Source organism: Pelodiscus sinensis, chromosome 2 (genome assembly GCF_052426305.1).
Source record: "Pelodiscus sinensis isolate ZL-2025 chromosome 2, ASM5242630v1, whole genome shotgun sequence".
Lineage (NCBI taxonomy): Eukaryota > Metazoa > Chordata > Testudines > Trionychidae > Pelodiscus > Pelodiscus sinensis.
The window spans coordinates 137,278,403-137,300,347 of NC_143053.1; the positions used below are offsets into that span (position 1 = coordinate 137,278,403).

At 39.4% G+C, this 21,945-nt stretch overlaps 1 protein-coding gene and 1 long non-coding RNA gene across 8 annotated transcripts in view; one reads left to right on the forward strand and one right to left on the reverse strand.

Moving 5' to 3' along the window:
• Positions 1-15,755, reverse strand: part of LOC112545295 (uncharacterized) — a 55,316-nt gene extending 39,561 nt beyond the window's left edge. For 3 of the 4 annotated variants that reach the window (XR_003088765.3, XR_012901791.2, XR_003088766.3), the window contains exons 1-2: positions 15,633-15,755; positions 13,918-14,050 (exon numbers count right to left, since the gene is read on the reverse strand). This is a non-coding gene — a long non-coding RNA (uncharacterized LOC112545295). Of the gene's footprint in view, positions 1-13,521; positions 13,651-13,917; positions 14,051-15,632 lie in introns of those variants that run through there. The other variant, XR_003088764.3, reaches the window with a different exon arrangement.
• Positions 1-21,945, forward strand: part of CTNND2 (catenin delta 2) — a 1,059,017-nt gene that overhangs the window by 661,377 nt on the left and 375,695 nt on the right. For all 4 annotated transcript variants that reach the window (XM_006120137.5, XM_006120139.5, XM_075921467.2 and 1 more), the window contains one exon: positions 2,738-2,990. In XM_006120137.5, the coding sequence (XP_006120199.1) occupies positions 2,738-2,990 (253 nt within the window). The remainder of the gene's footprint in view (positions 1-2,737; positions 2,991-21,945) is intronic.

A 21,945-nucleotide genomic window follows, 5' to 3' on the forward strand; every position in this document is an offset into this window, starting at 1 on the left:
CCAGGCGGCTCTTACTCCATTTAAAAGGCAGAGGCACGGCAGGGCTATGTCTAGACTGCAAGCCTCTTTCGAAAGAGAGCGTCTAGACTGCACGTTGAACTTTCGAAAAGCGGCTTGCTTTTTCGAAAGAAAGCATCCAGTGAGTCTGGATGCTCTCTTTCGAAGAAGCCCTATTTACATTGAAGAACGCCTTCTTTCGAAAGAGGAACTTTCGAAAGAAGGCGTTCTTCCTTGTGAAATGAGGTTTACAGCCATCGAAAGAAAAGCCACGTTCTTTCGAAATAATTTCAAAAGAACGCGGCTGCAGTCTAGACGCAGGTGAGGTTTTTTCGAAAAAGGCTACTTTTTTCGAAAAAAACCCTGAGTCTGGACACAGCCCAGGGGACCAGGCACGAGCTGGGAATCAGTTGTCCTGGCTTGCGCCCGGTCCCCTGCTGTGCCTCTGCCTCCCTGCCCCGCACAGAGACAGTGGTGGGGAGAGCCAGCTTTTAGGCTGGCTCCACCTGCACCAACTTCTGCTTCCACCCCTTGCTGCCTCTAATAGAGGCAGCCAGGGGAGAAGCGACTAGTCCAGTAGTGATTCAACTATCCAACCAGTTGCTTACATCCCTATTTTAAAGCCATATATTTTTCTTTGTGGCAATGAGAGACCTCCTTTTTAGCCATGTTATTTAGGGCTTTCTGCAACTCTTCCAATTTCAATGACAGATAAAAAATTAGCAACATTCCTCATATCATAGTTGCAACTCCTAAATATCAAGATCTTAACACCGTACATAGCTCTTCTTTTTCTTTCATTTCTACTTATTTTTACTGCTTTTTCCTAACTTCTGCTTTTTTGAATTATTTTGAGACACCAAATTGTGTTTCTTAATTTATTTTACATATTTCATGCTGTTAAAATGCTACCACCTTTTTCTTCATCTTACTGTGATACTGCTGACTCCAGGAATTTTGGTTTGGCTTTGTGTGGTTTGTGAACACTGATTATCAATATTTGAATATAGTTATTACATTACGATTGATCTTTCTCTACTGGTCATATATTAAGCGAATATACAACATGAGATAAAAGACAATACCAAAGTAAGATTTTTCTTTATTGTATTTTTATAGAGACTAACATAATTTGATAGTATTTTTGTTAACCACCAGATTTTCAACATTATGACATCATAACTGATTATAATATAAATTATGTGATTCAACTCACTAATTTTAGACATCAAAATGAAAAGTATAAATAAAAGAAAACTAATAAAAGAGAGAGAGATTCTAAAAGACCAATACTCTGGATAATAAAAGTACCTTAATCTTGACAAGTGCTATTGTTAGATCGGCCCTTTCAAACAAGCACTATCAACCACTTTTTGAGTATTGCATTTTTCATTACTATCTACTGCAATAAGAAACTCCTACAGATATTTCACGGAACTTAGTGAAATATATAAATATAAATATATTTGTATTTATACATCTGAAATGTAAATATGCATATCAGAAGAAATGACAGAAAATTATTGAAAATAACAAGCAGTCCTGTTGCACCTTAGAGACTAAAAAATGTATTAGGTCATGAGCTTTCAAGCTTTTGTGGGAAGATTTTTATATAATTAAATGATCCTGAGCCTGGACTCATTGCTGTTTATGGCAGGGCTCCTATTGCGTTTGATAAGAGTAAACTCGGGCCCATAATGAGCTCACTTACAGTTCATTTATTTTTTCTGCTTCTTGGAACTCTCTCATAAACAGGAATAGCTTTTCATTTCAGTTTGTGTAAGAGTCAGTACATCATATAGGAACTAATCCTACAGCCCCTACAACAAAAATGTAGATGATATCAAAATTGCAGAACATAGGTCCAGATTGCTGTTGCTAAGAATCCAGTGCACATGACATTGAAATGTGCTCTACTGTAATGGTGTCATAAAAAAGAAAGGACTTTGAAGCAGATTAACAAGATTTTAAAGGTGCAGAATCAATGAGTGACTTTAAATCTATTAGTTAAGCTGCTCTGAATTGTTGATGAACTATCTAGATGAGTACATTCCGCAACCATTTTAGAGAGGCAGACACAAATGTGCATAGTATAATTCTGTGTCAGAGTGAGGCAAGTGAGACAAGTGAGCCTTGTTTCTAATGGTATCAAGAAAATTGCTAATGCAAGGAAGGCTGTGTTTTGTATATTTTACAGGAACTGGGACCCCAGAAGTGGGATGACAAGTAATCTATGTATTTGTTTCAACTTTAATTTAATAGTCATCATTTTCAATTTAGACCTTAGAGCCTGGTTGTGCTCTCTTTTGGTGGCAGTTTTACCTGTGTGAAGACTGCAGATTCAGATGCTTAGTGCTGTTGAAATTTAGCTTGACTAAATTTTCTTCTCATGATATATACAAAACTTGCATTGGGTTTTTGCTGCTTGTGTGTGTGTGTGAGGTTAATACATTCTTAAATATGATGTAAGCAATTCAAAACCCCTATCAAAGAAGTGTTTCTACCTATTCTCTGTCTAACCATTTTAAATATTTTCAGTCTGAGTGGGCATGTTATTTAGAATGTTCACTTGACAGTTATTTGCCTCTCTACTTTCAGCTATGACAATGTTGCTCTTTTTTTCTCATTCTTTTTGAACCCCTGTTTATATGTGTGTATTTTTTCCTCTGCCTAGACCTGGTTAACCATTTCTGTGAACAGGTCCTCAATTTTTTACTTTGTCCCTACTTTCCTGTCGTAGCCCCATCTTCCCCTGGTGTCGACTCCGTACCCTTACAGCGCACAGGCAGTCAGCACGGCACACAGAACGCAACATCGACCTTCCAGAGGGCCAGCTATGCTGCAGGCCCAGCCTCCAATTACGCAGACCCCTACCGACAGCTGCAGTATTGTCCTTCTGTTGAATCACCATACAGCAAATCTGGGCCAGCCATCCCACCTGAGGGGACCTTGGCTAGGTCACCTTCCATTGATAGCATTCAGAAAGATCCCAGGTGGGTGAAACCTTATTTTGTCTACCATTACATGTTACTAAAGATAAAATAGGTTGCAATCTACTTCATGTATTTCAAGTAGGGTGTATTATTAAAAAAACAAAACAAACATTGTGATTTGTCCTACAAAAGATTCTTTGTTTGAGTTAGAATTCTCTGTTTCATTGCTTTATTATTTTAGCATGTTCTTGTGAGCTCTCCTTTAAAACAAGATGGCCTTCAGTACATACATTCAGTCTGCCCTTGCTAGGGCCTACATGTGAAATACTATGAAAAGAAATTATGTTGAGACTATGGAATTATAAGTCCTTGAATCTTAATTGCAGTGGCTTAGGTTTGCTTTTTCTGTTCAAGGAGAAAATTTGTTCTTCTGTAAATGTTTAACAATGTGCAAAGTGGCAGCCCAGTGCGAGATTATGACAGTAACAGTGATTAAGAGATAGAATATACTCTGGTCTACTCAGGTTTCTTCTGAAGATAGTGTCTAAGCTCTGCCAGTCCATGACAGCAGAATGATTTGCAATGTAATTTTCAAGACATGATTATTGCTGCCTTCAAATTTAAAAAGTAGAGTGTCTGTTCGTAAAAAACACTGGTCTCTATTACACATGTGCACTCTGTGGTGATATACATATAAATGTAAAATTTATTCATCATGGCGGTTTCTGGATGTATTGTAAATCCAAGAATATATGCTTGAGGGCAGCATTCTAAGGGATGAATTGTCTAAAGTGGTGATAATAACAGGGATGGAGGTATTATCAGTAGCTATTAATTCAGTTGATTGTTTGTGTTTGGTTTTGTGGTGCAAAAGATCAGCAGTGTCATGTTTTTTTTTAATGATTCTTGTAAGTTAAATTGTTTTGCAGTAGAATTCAGACTCTTGAGATATTACATAAGCTTTTATTCACAAATACTGTATTTGACTTTCAAAAATATTCTTTTGTACAGGATTTTCTGTGTTAGATATTGATATTTTGCTGTATGCTATTTAGCAACAGGAGCTCCCCAAAATGTGTCCCCATAAAGTTCATTGGGGAGGCTTTTGACCAACAAGATACATAAGATAGAAAGGCAAGATTTCCTTTCTTTCACTGTGGAAGAAAATGTTAATAGCCTTGGCAGCCTGAACTCTGTACAGTAATTGACTCACCTAGTCCAAGAAGCTAACAAACAGCAGATTAATTTCATAGACCATCAGGGACACTATTGCTTCTGGTACAGCTCATTATGCTAGTGGTTCACTTCTGATACAGGAATAATTGCTGTCTCCTCATCCATAACTCTTCATCCTACACCATACATTGGAGTGATAAAAACCAGGCACTGTGTGCTTTAGGTTTTTTTTCATGTCTTGGCACAAAACAGATAAAATGTCATCACACTAACATAATCTACCCACCTATATGGTCACTAAATACTCGCATTTGTTCTGTGGTATTGAATGCTTGATGGGGATACTACAGAAAGATATGTACTACTATATTATGGTAGTGTTCGATAGATGGTTTAAAAAGATGTAACCTTTGTGGAAAATACACCATTATCACTGTAATGGTGCGATGGTCAGCACCTGCATAAGTTAATATGCTTAGCAATTGTCAAAATTGTTCCTTTTCTGTAAAATGATTGTTTACTTTTGTTTGGTGTTCTAGCCTTATTTTCCAGCCTTTTTGTTTTGTTTTGTTTCTCTTCTTCAAATAGAATTCATGGCATTATATTAATACTGATTTCTGTAAGAATACAGGTGATGGACTAATGATATCCATAGATGTAAGCAGAACTTGGTAAGCTTAACACAAGTAGCAATTTGGTTGTCTACCATTTTTCTTTTAATAAATTAATCATAAACAGGCTGTGATTTTCACACTTTTTGTAACAGGGATTTATAGTGTAGCTTATGCAAATATATTTCATGCTGTAGATTACTAGTGAGCTACTGACGACAGCTATTGCTTTAAGTTTTTGTTATCTGCACGTTCACAGATTGTTATTTGGTTGGTTACCTGATGATGTTCTGAAAAGCTAATTAAAGGGGGGTACAAACACCATCAATGCCAGTTGTATGGATTTTATTCAGACAAATATCTTGTAAATATATTTTATTGTAGTAATCACTCAGTTAGACCTAAGGTATTTGTGAATAGAAATTAAAGGGTGAGATATTCTTGGGTAAAAGTGTTCCAGCTTCAAATAGGAGCCAGACTTAGGAAAATTAGCTTGATAAATCAGGGGGGGAAAGTGTTACTGGTTTGCTTTTTTAAGTAGTCTGGCAAGAAGGAACCAAAGTGAGCTGAAGGGGGAACTCAGTTTCTCAAGTTAAAGGGTGATGTTTTGGCTTTTTACACAGGTGGTAGAGAGAGGGATACAAGATGAGGGGGAATGGTGATGGACAACTCTCCCCATGCACTAGGAACTCTCACAGAAGCAACAAATAATACAGATCCAGCACCTCTTTGAATTATATGCACAGTTCCTATATAAATTCTACATGTAGCATTTTGGAATCATGGTTTGGGAACATTATAGGCTCCTTACTATGAATAGCAGTACTAGAACAGGGCATGTAAATCTCTGTTAGGAGCAATGATAAGAAGCAAAGAAGCACTGCTGAGTGTACTGTGTCTTGATCTGTAAGAGTTATATTCCCCTGAATGGTCAAAAGGCTTTGCTAAGCTGCTCCTATTCAGTTTTGTTTACTACATTACCAGAAATGTATTGACAAAAAGGAGGGAGTTTATTGAAGAGCAATAAAAATATCAGGAGAATTGGACAGATTGGTTTATGAGGAAAGATTAAAAGCTTACACTGTGGAAAAACTGAAACTATTTAATATAGTATATCAGGGTGGGCAAATACCGGCCCATGGACCAGTTCCGGTCCACCAGGGTCAGGTACCATTGATTGCTGTTCCCATTGGTTGCAGATCACTGTTCCTGGCCAATGGCAGCTGTGAGAAGCACTGTCCTGAACTGTGCAGCTTTCTACCACTACCATTGTCTTGGAACAGCGATTCATGACTGTCAGCCGACGGTCAGGGCAGTGTATGTGTGTGTGTGTGTGTGTGTGTGTGTGTGTGTGTGTGTGTGTGTGTGTGTGTGTGTGTGTGTGTGTGTTACCGAGAAAAAGGTTTAACGTCCGTGACTTTACTGCTAGGACCGGGGTCCCATCGCAGAGGGCAGCCAACAGGCTGACAGATGCACCGAATTTATAGGAAGAGCTTATTACATCTCAGATTTTAGCTGCTAGGATACAGGATCCCTTCGCAGCGGGCAGTCTAGGGAAGACTGAGAGATGCCCCAACGGATCTATCACCTGGGAGTGACACGATCCAAAACGCCCAAGCTCTTTCTATACCTGTCCCTTATGACCGGCTGAAGTTCTTTTAAATTGTGCTTGGTTCTGTTACAGCAACTGAAGGAGTCAGGTTAAAGCTTAAACAGATACTATTTTATTGTTACAGGGTAAACTTAGCTGTTAAATGCTACTGCTGTGTTACAGATAACACAGCCACTACAAAGGACAGGACAGAAATTACACTAATAAGTCACTTACAGGTACCATGAAACCCTTTGGTTCTCTGAGCTCTTATTAAATGCATGCAAAATAGACACCTAGTAGGTATATATTCTCACCCCTGCGTTCCAAACTTGGCGTGGCCAGCATCTTTCAATCCCTCGGGAAGAAGTAGGGTGAGGTTGGGCGTCCCACAGACCTCGGGAGACAATCAATACCTGCCAGCAGGTGTAGATTGGAGCTCCAATGGGGTGGGCTACTGAACTCCTCTTTATACCCCTTGGATCACGTAAGCTTCTTCCTGGTCTCAAGTGGCCAATTAGGAAAAATGGCTTTGAACACCAAGTTTCCCAAAAAGGGGTGCAAAGAATAATTCACACCTGGGAAAATGCAGACAATGGGCACCTCTGGTATGTGATGGGCGAAGATTCCTCTCCTGGGACAGTGCAGGTGTGTCAATTACTGGTACTAGCCATCAGGACAGCAGGAGGCCCCGAGTCGTCAGCTAGCCCATTTACTGTCTGGTTTCTGTTTATGGTAGAGTCAGGGACAGGCAGCACACCTGCGTTCCCAGGGCATCAAAGGCTGACTGCTTTTCTCTTGCTCTCTGGGGGGGGGGGGGGGGGGGGGCGGCGGAAACCAAGATGGGGTTCATGTCTGGCTACAATGGCCAACAGCAGCTACAATCTGTGGTACCTATGTACGTGCAGGTAAATATAGTGAGGGCAGCCAACCGTGGGCTAGCCTAATGAACTGCAACCGTGTTATTACCTACCACTATAATGCATAGAAGTATAATTAAGTGTAATGAATGAAATTAAGAAACAAAGTTTGAGCTTATATCAAGAAAAGCCTCCTGATGGTGAGCTGTGTTAACCTGAGGATATTCATGTGGATATTTCTTGAGCTCTTTGAAACTATACTGAATAAACAGCACAAAGTATGTTGTAGGGAGAAATATGTGGCTCAACGGATAAACTGAATGGTCGAATACATCTTTGACTTCCACGACACTGTGATCTATTGCTGTTTAAGAAAATTGGTGATTAAATGAGTTTCTGGTACTAAATCTATATAATCTGTTAGGGTATGTCTACATTAGCCCCCTAGTTCGAAGTAGGGAGGCTAATGAGGGTGACCGAAATTGCAAATGAAGCACGGGATTTAAATATTCTGTGCCTCATTAGCATGTTCCCGGGCAGTCACCATTTTGGAAATTGACTAGCCCAGAAGAACTACCTGAGTCTACACGCAGCAGAGAAGGGCGATTCCGAAATAAACCCCTTTCTTCGAATTAACCCCTTCTCTGCCGCGTGTAGGTGCGGGCAGTTCTTCTGGGCTAGTCAATTTCCAAAATGGCGACCGGTATATTGTAAAATCCATATACTATAAACTTCTGATTGATTTATAGTACATGAAGATATGTGCAGAAAATTAAATGGTCAGGCAGATGTGATTCTAATAAACAGAATTTCTGAAATATTAAAAAAATCCTAAGTTAGTCATATTCTGTTCCAGTAGAATTTTCATCTGAAACAAGAGAAAAACTAGCTAGCACTGCAGTAATTGAGAATTTTTCGATTGTTTTCATTGTGTTGCTTGGATTACTATTACTTCAGCTTTGTACATGTGTTTATAAGCCAACTTTTGTCAAATTAAATCTTAGATCAACATCTGTTTTTCCCCGCCACAAATTGTCATCAAATACTATTTAGCTTTAATTAAGCTATAGAGGTCTAAGACAAAAATACTGATGTATTATTTAAAATAAATATATCTTCTTTCATTATTACTTTAATGGCTATTCATTTTTTTAATCACACGTATTGTAAAACATCAAGCCAGATTCTTAGCTTATGTACACTGGTACATTCCTATATAGCTAGTCATACTTACACCTGCTCATGTTTTGCCTCAGTATTTTAAAACTTTTTCTTAAATAAAACAACAACAAAACTTAAGTTCTGCAGCAAGAAAAAATTGGAAGAACTGAATGAACTATGAAAAAAATAGTTTATATAAAGCAGATTCTTCATTGTCTGAAAACAATGAAGGCCATTCTTGCAGTGTTGGACTTGTCAATACGTACAGGACTGCAGTTGTGCTTCTGTAGCATTTAGTGAAAACTCTACCTGTGCCAGCAGGAGAGATTCTGCCATTGCTGTAGATACATCATATCCCCAAGAGAGGGTTGCTATGTTCATAAGAGAAACTTGCTTACACCAGGGGTTCCACATTCCTGAGTGGTGTAGGTACACTTAGATAAGATGGTAGTGTAACCAAGCCATGGTTAAAGTCAAAGGAAAAAAATAATTACAGGCAGTCCCCGGGTTACGTACAAGATAGGGACTGTAGGTTTGTTCTTAAGTTGAATCTGTATGTAAGTCGGAACTGGCATCCAGATTCAGCCGCTGCTGAAACTGATCAGTTTCAACAGCGGCTGAATCTGGACACCAGTTCTGACTTACATACAGATTCAACTTAAGGACCCCAGGCATCCCCAAGTCAGCTGCTGCTGAAACTGATCAGCAGCTGATTCCAGGAAGCCCGGGGCAGAGCAACTCTGCCTCGGGCTTCCTGTAGTCAGGCGCTGGTCAGTTTCAGCAGCGGCTAACTTGGGGACGCCTGGGGCAGAGCAGCTCGGGTGCTACTGGGTTGGTCCAGTAATGCGGCCGCTCCTCGGCGCTACTGGACCAACCCAGCAGCAACCCAGCTGCTCTGCCCCAGGCGTCCTGATTCAGCCATTACTAAAACTGATCAGCAGCAGCTGAATCAGGACTCCTGGGACAGAGCAGCTGGGGTGCTGCCGGGTTGGTCCAGTAGCACCAAGGAGCGGTGCTGCGGGACCAACCGGCAGCACCCCACCTGCTCTACCTGTCAGCCGACGGTCAGGGCAGTGTGTGTGTATATGCTTCCGAGAAAAGGTTTAACGTCCGTGTCTTTACTGCTAGGACCGGGGTCCCGTCGCAGAGGGTGGCCAGCAGGCCAACAGACGCCCCGTTATATAGGAAGAGCTTATTACACCTTAGATTTTAGCTGCTAGAACACAGGGGTTCCTTCGCAGAGGGCAGCCTAGGAAAGGCTGAAAAGGTGCCCCAATGGATCTTGTCACCTGGGAGTGACACAGATCCAAACGCCCAAGCTCTCCCTATGTCTGTCCCTTTATGACCGGCTGAAGTTCTTTTAAATTGTGCTTGGTTCTGTTACAGCAACTGAAGGAGTCAGGTTAAAGCTTAAACAGTTACAGGTTTATTAAAAGACTTATAAAAGCATATGGTTACAATGGCTATTGCTCTATTTCTTAGATACTAACAAATACAGATTTTAAAAATGGTTACAAAGAAAATAAAGATAGAAAATAGAAATAATGGTACCAAGTGACAGCTTAATCTTTAAAGAGCTCTAAGTCTATGTATATATATACTTAAACAAAGGACCACATCCAGGTACAATTTTTACCCCTTTCTGTGCCTCTCGACTCCAGCGTGTCAGGCCAGGGCCGGTCTCTCAATTCCTAGGAAAGACGAATACGAGGTGGGCGTCCCCTTGGAACCTCGGGAGATCAAACACCAAACCCGACCAGCAGATAGATGGTAGATTGACACTCAGAGAAAATGCGCTGCTGGACCTATCTTTATACCCCTGAGGGCCCGTATTCTCTTTCTTATCTAAGATGCCGAATTGTACTGGTCCGTTTTGTGGCGCCAGTTCTTACAAGCAAGTTTCAAGTTAATTTACACTTGCAAGAGAGATAACTAAATTGTGAACACTAGACATTTTTTTACTGGGCGAGAGATTCCTCCCCCCGCGGATGGATGTGTGTTCGTATCAATATGGGTTTGAGTCAAGGGCACTCCTTGGCAGCCTCTTGGTCAGCAATTGGAGTATCTCTGTTTATAGCCATTCACGGTCACACAGCCTGGGCCTTCTGCTCTGTGTGCCCTGTATGCTCCAGGCAAGCAAAAATGGATGTTACAAGGGGATTCCTGTCTGGCTACACTACCACAGGCCCCGGGCTTTGCTCCACGTCTCCCCGGTCTGCTGCGGGGGGCACTAGCTGCGTGTCCCCTCCCCCCCCCCAGCAGACCAGGGAGACGTGGAGCAAAGCGGCAGAGGACCCGGGCTGGACCGCGGCGCTTCCAGATCAGCTGGAAGCGCCGCGGGTCCGGCTGGGTCCTTCGCGGCTTTGCTCAGCGTCTCCCTGGTCTGCAGGGCCAGCTGATCTGGAAGCGGCCACGGGTCTGGCCCCGGGTCCTCCGCCGCTTTGCTCCCCGTCTCCCTGGTCTGCTGGCTCCCCTAGCAGACCAGGGAGATGGGGAGCAGCTTTTCTCGCCCGGGAGGAGGCCGGCGGCGGGACGAGGCATCCTGCTGCACCAGTCCTCCGGGGCGAGAAAATCCCCGTTCGTAACTGCGGATCCGACATAAGTCGGATCCGCGTAACTCGGGGACTGCCTGTATAGAGTAAACAATTAATACACTCTTCTTACTAGAGCATCTCTGCTTTGCATTCACACTTTTTCATATATTAACTGGATCCCTGTATCTGCCACATTTTCAAAAAAGTTTTTTTTCCACTCCCAAATTATTATTCCCCCGGTGGTTCCTTCCATACTAAATATGGAGAAGTACAGAGGGTTCAGGAACCAACACAGCATGTGCATAACATGCATTCTAAGCTCTTAGCATCCTAAGCTCCAATATTTGAGATATTTCATGTCAAGTTTAAATGTTGCAATCCAATTTTGCTTTTTAGTACCACCACAAATAAAACTTATTAAGAATCTTTTTAATGAAACCACAGTAGGCCACATCGAAATAGCATTAATAGTCCCATTTGCAGGGTCACCATAAAGTTGTTAATCTTATGTTAAGAACTAGTCTGTATTACTAATAACAGTTCTCATTGTAAAATGGAATGCATTCTAAAAATCATACTTAATTTTCAGTATATATGCAGTTTGTCTATTTTTTGCATTTTGTAAGTTTTATATGCTAAAACTAAAATGATTATACTGTGGTTGTTTTTACTTCAAGCTGAAGACTGTTCTATCATGATTAGTTTTTAATTAGCAATAAAAACAATTAGCTCTTAATTTGAAATAAAAATCTGTTACTATGATTTGTAAACACTTTTCTTACAAAGCCTCAATCTTTAGACCCAAACCACCCACGAGTGTCCTTTAAACACACAAAAGAAAAGAAATTGCATACTTGTCCTTAAAGTGAATGCAAATTTTGGTTAATGAATTATTGTATGCATAAGCATCTCACATACCTAGACAACTTGGTGTTAGACACAGAGCTTTTCTGTGTAGAGAGAATTTTAGCTTTAATGGTAATTGTTTTACAGGTTTATGTAAGAGATTTTTAATTTTGTCTGAATAAAAAGTAGTAGTAGTGATGATCATTACTGGCATAGCATAATGCTCCATCTCAGCAGTTACACTACTCAGTTGTACATAATCCTTTCTAGTTCTCATAGACAATGGTGAGACCCACAGGGAATGACTGCATTTTGCAAATTAACTAACAAGTGAATACACACAGTTCTTTGTGTAGAATGGCTGAGTGCACATAAGCAGTTTCTTTTGTCACAATGGTCTTGCTCACTTACAGCTTTTCTATCTATAATATAATTAATTGATGGGTAGAGTATCAGTTTATTTCTTCCCTTTGCTTGGGGACATTGTGTAACCATTGAGCATTATAGGCATTTACATGAAGGGGCTGGCAGAACAACATAGTAAAGAGTAGCAGTCATGCTAAAAACAGCAATGCAATCAACTCTAACATCAATAGAATATCCCACAGATGTAATATCCCATAGATATAATGTCCCATAGATAAATTATCACGTTTATCAAAAATAGTGAGTTTACAGAAAATGCTGAACTTTCTAGAATACTCAGTGATAATCCAAAAGACCCCTTTTTATGACTTTTTAATTTTTCCCCACACTCTTGAGAAACATTTTTAGTTGTGAAAATGCGGGGAAAAAACCCAAAAATTAAAAATGTAAATAGCATTAAAATAATGGTGCGTTACTTTTTCGAGCTGTTCAGGTACAAGTCAAAACAGTTCCCGATTGTACCAGCTATTGCATAATTTAACTTAAATATCCTGAGGCATTCCTGCTGTGCTTTACTTTCAAAGTCAAACTTCTGGTAGGATTAATTTACCACCACACACAGAATGAAAGCACTGACTCACTACCTTCAGAGTTCTTAAATCAGAAGCCTCTCATTGTACAAAAGAGAAGTAGGCAGAAGAAAAGCATTCTGTGTCCACTATGAACCATCAAAACTCATTTTGCATCACTTTCTACAAAGAGGTGCATTATATTTTCAAACCTGTCTTTCTAAGCCTTCCTTTTCCCTGTAGTAAAAAGAATCTAATTATAAGTGGCAATTAATATCTATGCTTCAATAAAAGTAGCAATAAAATGATAAAACATTGGCTTTTTAAGATAAGCTAAAATGTTTCTAGAGGAGTCCTTAATATATATTCATTTGGTTTATTTTAAGGATTATCATAACAACAAACAGAATTAATTTACTATAAATCTGAAGAATAGTGAAAGGCAATATCAATATTACAGTATTATGGAAGAGCCCAATAAGAATATAAACTTCAGTACACTGTACATGTGAAGGCAAAAAAAATTTCTCTGTGTATTCACTTTTATTTAAAAAAAAATCATTAGACTTTGAGAGATATTAGTGGTGGACAGAAATCTGAAGCAGAAATAGTTTCTTTGGTGACTTAATTGTTCATATTAACACTCTCTATTGCAAGGATGTTCATTCAGGGGTGCTGGAACAATTTTTATAGTGGGAGTGCTGTGATTTGTGGAATCAAACTGTAAATCTTGTATTTAATGGGAACCATTTCAAGCCAGGGAGTGCTACAGCACTCCCTGCACCATTAATTCCAGCACCTGTGTGTCCATTGGCATTTTTTTCCCAGTATGCCTTTCCCAACCCATTAATCCAACAAAATCAAGCAGCTGGAGCCATACAGTGAAAATTTTGAGATTGACAGTGCTAGCTGCATCCTTCTGTATTCCAACAGGTTATCTGTTCTGTTTTTCCTTTCTTATTGCTGAGGAAATGGCATATCCTCCCAGGCATTTATCAGTAGTTATCTAAGTGCAAAACAGTGAACGAACATGAAATATTAAAATCAAAGGGACAATCCAACTAACCCAAGCATTCACACAATTCATGACAATTGATAGGGATTCAGGGCAAGCCTCAGGTGCTTTCCCAAACCATCCCTCGAAGTGAAAGGGGTGAGTTCTCATTTTGCGTATAGAATAGCCATGAGAAAGGGTAGAAAACAAAAAGAACAGAGAATAGGAGAGGGGCAAACTTTGCTAAATATGAAGATTGATTATATAAATAGGACTTACATTGTTCCCGAAAATCTGCAAACATGTGATTCCAGCAGTGAAGGGTGAAGAGTGTTCCACAACCAAGGACCCCTATCAAGAGTGTCTGGCTTCCATCTTGGTTAGGACTACAGGACAGCATCCCTTCTCAGGCCTGTAATTTGTTGGGCAAACACTTAGACGGGGAAGAAGGTATTGCACAAGTTCCTGGGACCTAAATTATGAAATATATCTTTTAGAACACCAAGACTATGTATGTGCCTTTTTGTATACTGGCAACTGGTGTAGACTGGAGAGAGTAGTTGTAAGTGACCTGCAAGGGTTAGGGCCCGAGTTGGAAATATTGTGACATATGTCTAACTCAGGTCACTGTTTGATATAGTTCAATAGATTGTTTTCTATGATAGATTTTTATTATGCATTATACAGCATGGCACATGCTGTTCATCAGACGCATCTCATAGTATGCTACAGCAACACCTAAGAAGCAGAAAAGTTTGTATTTCTTAGCTCATTTCACACTGTCTTTTTTATATGACTGTGATTGTTCTTCTGATGATACAGAAGTTTGTATGTGAGCCCTTTTTATTAGATTCATTCACTCAATTGTGCTTCCATCACACCTTTAAAAGTACTCTACATCCAATCAGTACACCGACACACCATATTGTAATGGTTGGATGTTGTAATTTCATAATATTATCATGGCATGGACATTGTTGGTCCATTTGATTTGACTAATACATCTATCTATCTATCGATCGATCTATCTATCTTTTCACTTAGTGGCATATTTACTTAGTCTACAGTATGCAGTTTTTAGGTTTATGAAGCCTTATCAGTATCATGATGTTTGATGTGAATGTTTTATTTTATATTTTGTTAAAGGCATAGTGTTCTTATTTCTCTCCATTGTTCCAGAAGTGGGAGAGAGCACAAGGCTAGGCTCAGCCTTATTACCAGTGCAGGACAGCAGAAGGTGATAGTGATGTGGATAGTAGTAGTGAGCCCAGAAAGTATATATTTGAAAACCCCGGATTGGTTTTCAAATATAGGCTGGACTGGTGGTGCTGGGAGAAGTGCTGACTTACAACATTTGAACAAAGGATATTTTCCTGCATTTCTCTCAGACCTCTGAAGCTACTGTGCCTTTTATCAGAATAATATTTCTAAACATCTGCACTTAGATAGTGCACTTCATCCCCCTCTCATCTTCCCAGCTCATCTTAGGCTTGTGTGAGCCATAATTGAGCTCCTAATAGTTAAAAGACCATAATGTGATTTTGTCTGTGTTTGCCACACGTCCCTCAGTATCCTGTGGATCATCTGCACACGTTAACAGGTGCAAACTCTGCATGATGCCTTTCTCTGGTGAAAAAATACAATTCTTGTTTTTTCAGTTTATGTCAAGTAAATAAAATGTATTTTAAAGAGCAAATTCATATGTACATGAGAGAACATGTTAACTTCAAACATGTATCTGTAATTTACTGGCAGAATAAACTGCCATTAAAGACATCTCTCTATTACATCTCTCCCTTAATTTTCTCATCTGCAAAGTGATTATATGAGAATTGGTAATTTTATAAAGTGCTTTGAAAGTGCAAAGCCATGTTTTGTTGTTAGTTTTGCCGAGGCCACCTCCTCTGACAGTATGGCAAGGGGTGCTTAGGGTCACCAGAGTAACCCAACTGGCCCCCATAGATTTCAGCCTGCTCCCTCTTAATTGATGTTACCTCTGATTTCATTTGGAATTCAGGATTGGAGAAGGGGCAAGGAGATATGAGGTCTACCCCAACTAGTTATCAGAAACCACGAAACATTCCTTCTCTCACTGCCAGCAACTCATCCAATGAATTAGGGTCAGAGACACCTCATAATACTTAGCATTGTTGTTAGTGGTTCCTTAGCAACCAAGGCTCTAACAGTGATTGTTGCTATGGTTCTCCCAAAACTTTCTACAGTATTATGAGATGTTTTTGTCCTTTTACTTAACTTGTAAGCTATTTTCAACAAGAGTGCTTCTCTTTCTAATGGATTAGTGCTTGCAGTTTATAGTATTTTAACAAGAAAAGTGTTTAAAATATATATTTCTAAGAATTGCCTTTATTGGAAAAAAGTATCACTAACCAGCCAGTGTGTGATACGGTATAATAGGATAGCTTGGCCCTAACACTGATTACAAGATGAGCCCACCTGAAAGGAATCAAGTGATTCCAACATAAAAGACAGCAGGGAGTTACAGGATGAGGTGTGGCAGAGAGAGGAGTTCAGGCTGCCTCAGGCAGGAAACCTGGCAGCTGGAGCGGGGGCTGGTGGTGGGAGTTGTGTAGGAGTTAAAAAAGGAAAGATAAGCTAAACAGCTCTGTTTGTTTTGGACTTTCTCGGTCTGTGGTTTTTTTTTTAAACTGTTGCCAGTTAGCACTAATGAAGAGTGAATTAAAGGATTTGAGGTTGGAAGGTCATTGGAGGCTGAATGAATTCTTAGAGGGGCCTGGATGAAGGTGAAATAGAGACATACCAGTCACAGAAGGAGTGCTCGGGGATGCTCAGGAGGCAGTAAATAGCCACCAAGCTACATATAATGCGTATGATTTTTATTTTGTTTTATTTTTATTCAGACATCCAAGTGAGTTCTGGTAAAACTTATATATCATATTGTGCCATCCTATAGTTTGTTCATGTGAGACATTTCAAAGAAAAGAGGCTTGAGAGGTTTATCATCATTTTCATTACTATTGCTATTTCTCTCTCTCCATCTATAAATCCTGGTTTCCTTCAAAATCTTGTGATTCTGAGATTTGAAATACTGTAAACTGCTTGGGCTGCATTTGAATGTTTATATACCAGTGTTATATATCACATCTGTTAGTCTATAAGGTGCCACAGGACTCCTTGTCATATATACCAGTAGAAGTCTTAGGAGTCTCTCAGTCAACTTGGAAGATATGAGACCACAAAATTATTGTTGGCCCAGAATTAGCTGCAACAAGATCTTGACCTTGGAATCATAGGGTGTGTCTAGACTACATGCCTCCGTCGACGGAGGCATGTAGATTAGACAGATCGGCAGAGGGAAATGAAGCCGCGATTAAAATAATCGCGGCTTCATTTAAATTTAAATGGCTGCCCCACTCAGCTGATCGGCACAGGTAAACCTGGTTTCACGAGGCATACCTGTGCCGATCAGGAAAGGCTTCTTTGTCGACACGGCGCGTCCAGACTGCCCCGATCTGCCGACAAACAGCTGATTGGCAGAGCGGGGCAGCCATTTAAATTTAAATGAAGCCACGATTATTTTAATAGCGGCTTCATTTCCCTCTGCTGATCTGTCTAATCTACATGCCTCCGTCGACGGAGGCATGTAGTCTAGACACACCCATAGAATCTCAGAATAGTAGAACTGGAAGGACCTCGAAAGATCATGAAGTCCAATCCCCTGCCCTCAGGACAGGACCAAACACCATCTACCTAGATCATCCTTGATAGATGTCTGTCCAACCTGCTCTTAAATATCTCGAGTGATGGAGATTCTGCAACCTCTCTGGGCAATTTATACCAATGTTTAACCACCCTGACAGGAAGTTTTCCCTAATGTTCAATCTAAACTTCCCTTGCTACAATTTAAGCCCATAGCTTCTTGTCCTCTCATCAGAAGCCAAGGAGAACAATTTTCCCCCTCCTTCTTGTAACATGTTTAGATATTTGAAAACTGCTATCATGCCCCCTTTCAGTCTTCTCTTTTCTAAACTAAACAAGCCCAATTCTTTCAGTCTTCCCTCATAGCTCATGTTTTCTAGACTGTTAACCGCTTTTGGTTGCTCTTCTCTGTACCTTCTCCAATTTCTCCACATCTATCCTGAAATGTGGTGCCCAGAACTGGACACAATTCTGTAGTTGAGTCTAATCAGCACAGAGTAGAGTGGAAGAATTACTTCTCATGTCTTGCTCACAGCACTCCTGTTAATGGATCCCAGAAATCATGTTTGCTTTTTTTTCAACAGTGTCACATTGTTGACACATAGTTAGCTTGGTGTTCACTATGACCCCTAGATCTCTTTCTGCAGTACTCCTTCCTAGACAGTCTCATCTGCATGAAACTGTTCCTTCCTAAGTGGAGTACTTTTACTTTGCATTTGTTCTTATTAAACTTCATCCTATTTACCTCTGACCATTTCTCTACTTTGTGCAGATCATTTTGAATTATTACCCTATCCTCCAAAGCACTTGCAACCCCTCCTTAATAAGCGTACTCTCTATGCCAATATCTAAATCGCTGATGAAGATATTGAATAGAATCGGTCTCAAAACATACCCCTGCGGAACCCCACTTGTTATGCCTTCCAGCATGTCTGTGAACCATTAATAACTACTCTCTGAGTTTGGTTATCCAGCCAGTTATGCACCCACCTTATAATAGTTGCATCTAGGTTGTATTTCCTTAGTTTATCAATAAGAAGGTCATGCAAGACTGTATCAAATGCATTACTAAAGTTTAGGTATACATGTTCACTGCTTCTCCCTTATCCACAAAACTTGTTATCTTATCAAAGAAAGTTATCAGATTGTTTTGACATCATTTGTTCTTTAAAAATCCATGCTGGCTGTTACCTATCACCTTATAATTTTCCAAATGTTTGCAGGTGAATTCCTTAATTTCTTGCTCCATTGTCTTTCCTGGCACTGAAGTTAATCTGACTGGTCTGTAGTTTCCTGGGTTGTTCCTATTTCCCTTTTTATGGGCACTATATTTACCCTTTTCCAATCTTCTGGAATCTCTCCCAACTTCAGAGATTTTTCAAAGATGATAGCTAAAGGCTCAGATACTTCCTCTATCATCTTCTTGAATATTCTTGGGTGCATTTAATCAGACCTTGGTGACTTGCAGACATCTAACTTTCCAAGTAATTTTTAACTTGGTTTTTTTTATTTTAACTTCTAAACCTACCCCATTTCTACTAGCGTTCACTATGTTAGCCATCCCGTCACCATCAATCTTCTTGGTGAAAACCAAAATAAAGAAGTTGTCAAGCTCCTCTGCCATTTCCAAGTTTCCTGTTATTGTTTCTCTCTCTCTTCATTGAGCAGTGGGCCTACCCTATCTTTGGTCTTCCTCTTGCTTCTAAAATATTTGTAGAATGTTTTCTTGTTACCCTTTATATCTCTAGCTAGATTGAGCTCATTTTTTGCCTTTTTCCTTTCTAATCTTGCCCTTGTACACTTGTGTTATTTTCTTATATTCATCCTTTGTAATTTGACCTACTTTCCACTTTTTATATGACTTCTTTTTTATTTTTAGATTATGTAAGATCTCGTGGTTAAGCCAGGGTAGTCTCTCGCCATACTTTCTGTCTTTCCTATGCAGTGGAATAGTTTGCTTTTGGATCCCTTAATAATGTCTCTCTGAAAAATTGCCAATTGTCTACAGTTGTTTTTCCTCTTAGTCTTGCTTCCTCTGGGTTCTTACCTACCAGCTCTCTGAGTTTACTAAAATCTGCCTTCCTGAAATCTATTGTCTTTATTTTGCTGTTCTCCCTTCTACCAATCCTAATAATCATGAACTCTGTGATTTCATGATCACTTTCACCCAAGCTACCTTCAACTTTTATATTTTCAACCAGTTTCTCCCTATTTTTTTTAAATCAAATGTAGAACAGCTTCCCCCCAGTAGCTTTCTCAGCCTTCTTATCCAAGAACTTGTTGGATAATCTGCGCCTGCTGTGTTAGTTTCCCAATATGTGTCTGGATAGTTGAAGTCCCCCATCACCACCAAATATTGTACTTTGGATGATTTTTTTAGGTTAAAAAAAGACTCATCCACCTCTTCTGCCTGAGTAGGTGGTCTGTAGTAAGACTCCTAACATGACATCACCCTTGTTTTTACCCCTTTTTAACCTAACCCAGAGACTCTCAACAAGTCTGTGTGCTATGTCCATCTCAATCTCAGTCCAAGTGCATACATTTTGAATATATAAGGCAACACTTACTCTCTTTTTTCCTGAGCAAGCTGTACCCTTCTGTACCAATATTCTAATCACATGTATTATTCCACCAGGTCTCTGTAATACTAACTATGTCATAGTTCTGTTTATTTATTACCACTTTAAGTTCTTCCTGTTTTATTCCCCATATTACTTGCATTTGTATACAGGCATACAAGAAACTAATTTGATTTTGCCCCCAGTTCTGCCTTGTTCCTACTTTATCTCTGCTATTATATCCCATGGTCCCTCCAATTTCTGACCCATCTCCCAGGTCTCCATGTTTTTCACTTAACCTATGGGCTTTGATCACTTGCCCCCGTTGAATCTAATTTAAAGTCCTCCTCACTTGGATCAGTGTAATTTCTCAGCTCATGCTGTTACCTTATCCAAATTGCCATCTGTCAAAGAAGAAAATGGTTTTGTGTACAGTTTTTTTTTATTTAAAAACAAAAGGTGTGTTAAATCCCCCAAGCATCATAGTGGAAGTATTGCCACATTAGAAAGTGAATTAGTTTTAATCTATACTGTGTGTTTTTATAGGGCAGGCACTATCCTTTTTATTGCAGACTTTTCTTCCTGGTTGATACTCCTAGAATACTACTGCAGAAATGCTATTAAGAAGTACTTTTCCAGATCCTTATCAGATACTGCTGAAATCTCACGAGAACATGCATTTTCATGGAATTTTGGATAGCGGTGGTAACAGAAAAGAAACTAAATAAATACAAAGCTATGAATATTACTATCTTTACCAAATTATTTTTAATATGTGCAAAAATGTAACATGTTCAGAAATACATTGTTGTGATAAACATTCATCTCTAATAGATGAGTTGGCTGGATGATGTCATTTGGCTGATCTTTTCAATGGAAGTAAAAATAAATTAGTTTTTGTTGCCACCAAATTATTCCTATTTGAAGTGTTTAAACTTTACAAGACTAAGAAGTTGGCTCTCTGAATTGCTCTTGTAATTTTCAGTACTTTCATAATTTAATCATCTTCAGGCCCATTACCCCCCCCCCCTCTCTTTCCATGTTATTTTAAATAAAGTCATTTCCAGAGGTAGGCAAAACTAAAATTAGAGCACTGTTAAGCTTAACAGTCACTCTCAAATTTGGGGAATTATAAAAGTAAAGGAAGATCACAGTGTTCATTTAAAATGGTTAAAAATAGTTTCTATCACTTTTTTTGTAGAGAGAGATAAGGAAATGTAAACAAATATAAATTGATGGCAATCATCTTCTAGGCTTGAAAGCAGTATCCAATAGGACCTTATTTCTGCAGTGGAAAGTTGGGGGAAGGGGAGAAATTTTGGTTATGTGAGCAGGTGAAACACTGTTACTAGACCTACCGAAAAATCTTAAGGCTAGATTTTAGAATAGAAAAAAGCAGATAAAATGATGTATTTTCTATATTCAGTGTGTCATTGGTCCATGTCTATAAAAAAAATGGAATATGGACAAAAGAAATGTGCTACAAATATTATTGTATGAATACCAATACATGAGTGTCAAATTAAAACAATGTTGATCTATAACCAGGGCTCGACAAATCATTGAATCTACTCGCCTGTGGCGAGTATATTTTAGCCAGTTGCCCTGTTCACCAGTGGCGCGCACATGCGCAATGTGAGTCTTGCACATGCGCAGTGTGGGGCTGGAGAGCAGATTTCGCCACCGTTTGTCAAGCCCTGTCTATAACCATGACCAGAGTCCTACACTCATAGTTCCTTATCTGAATTTCCTTTCCCTTCACAAAAATAGTTAAGATGGGCACTGAGGGAAATGGCATGCAATTTCCATAACATACCTTTAAATACCTTTAAATTTCCCAGATACATAGTTCTTTACCTACATCTTTTTACTCTCACTGGCAGATCTTTTATTACAACACTTTCAGGACCATGGACAATTCCCAATTTATACAAATTGTAATTTAACTGTTTTTTCCTCCACCAGTAACATAATTATTTGTTTATAATTTCTATTAGTGTTGTTACATTTAACAACCACAGGCAGATTATGCTACCTAATTTCTGTCTCTGCTCTTTTTGCTCTACATCAT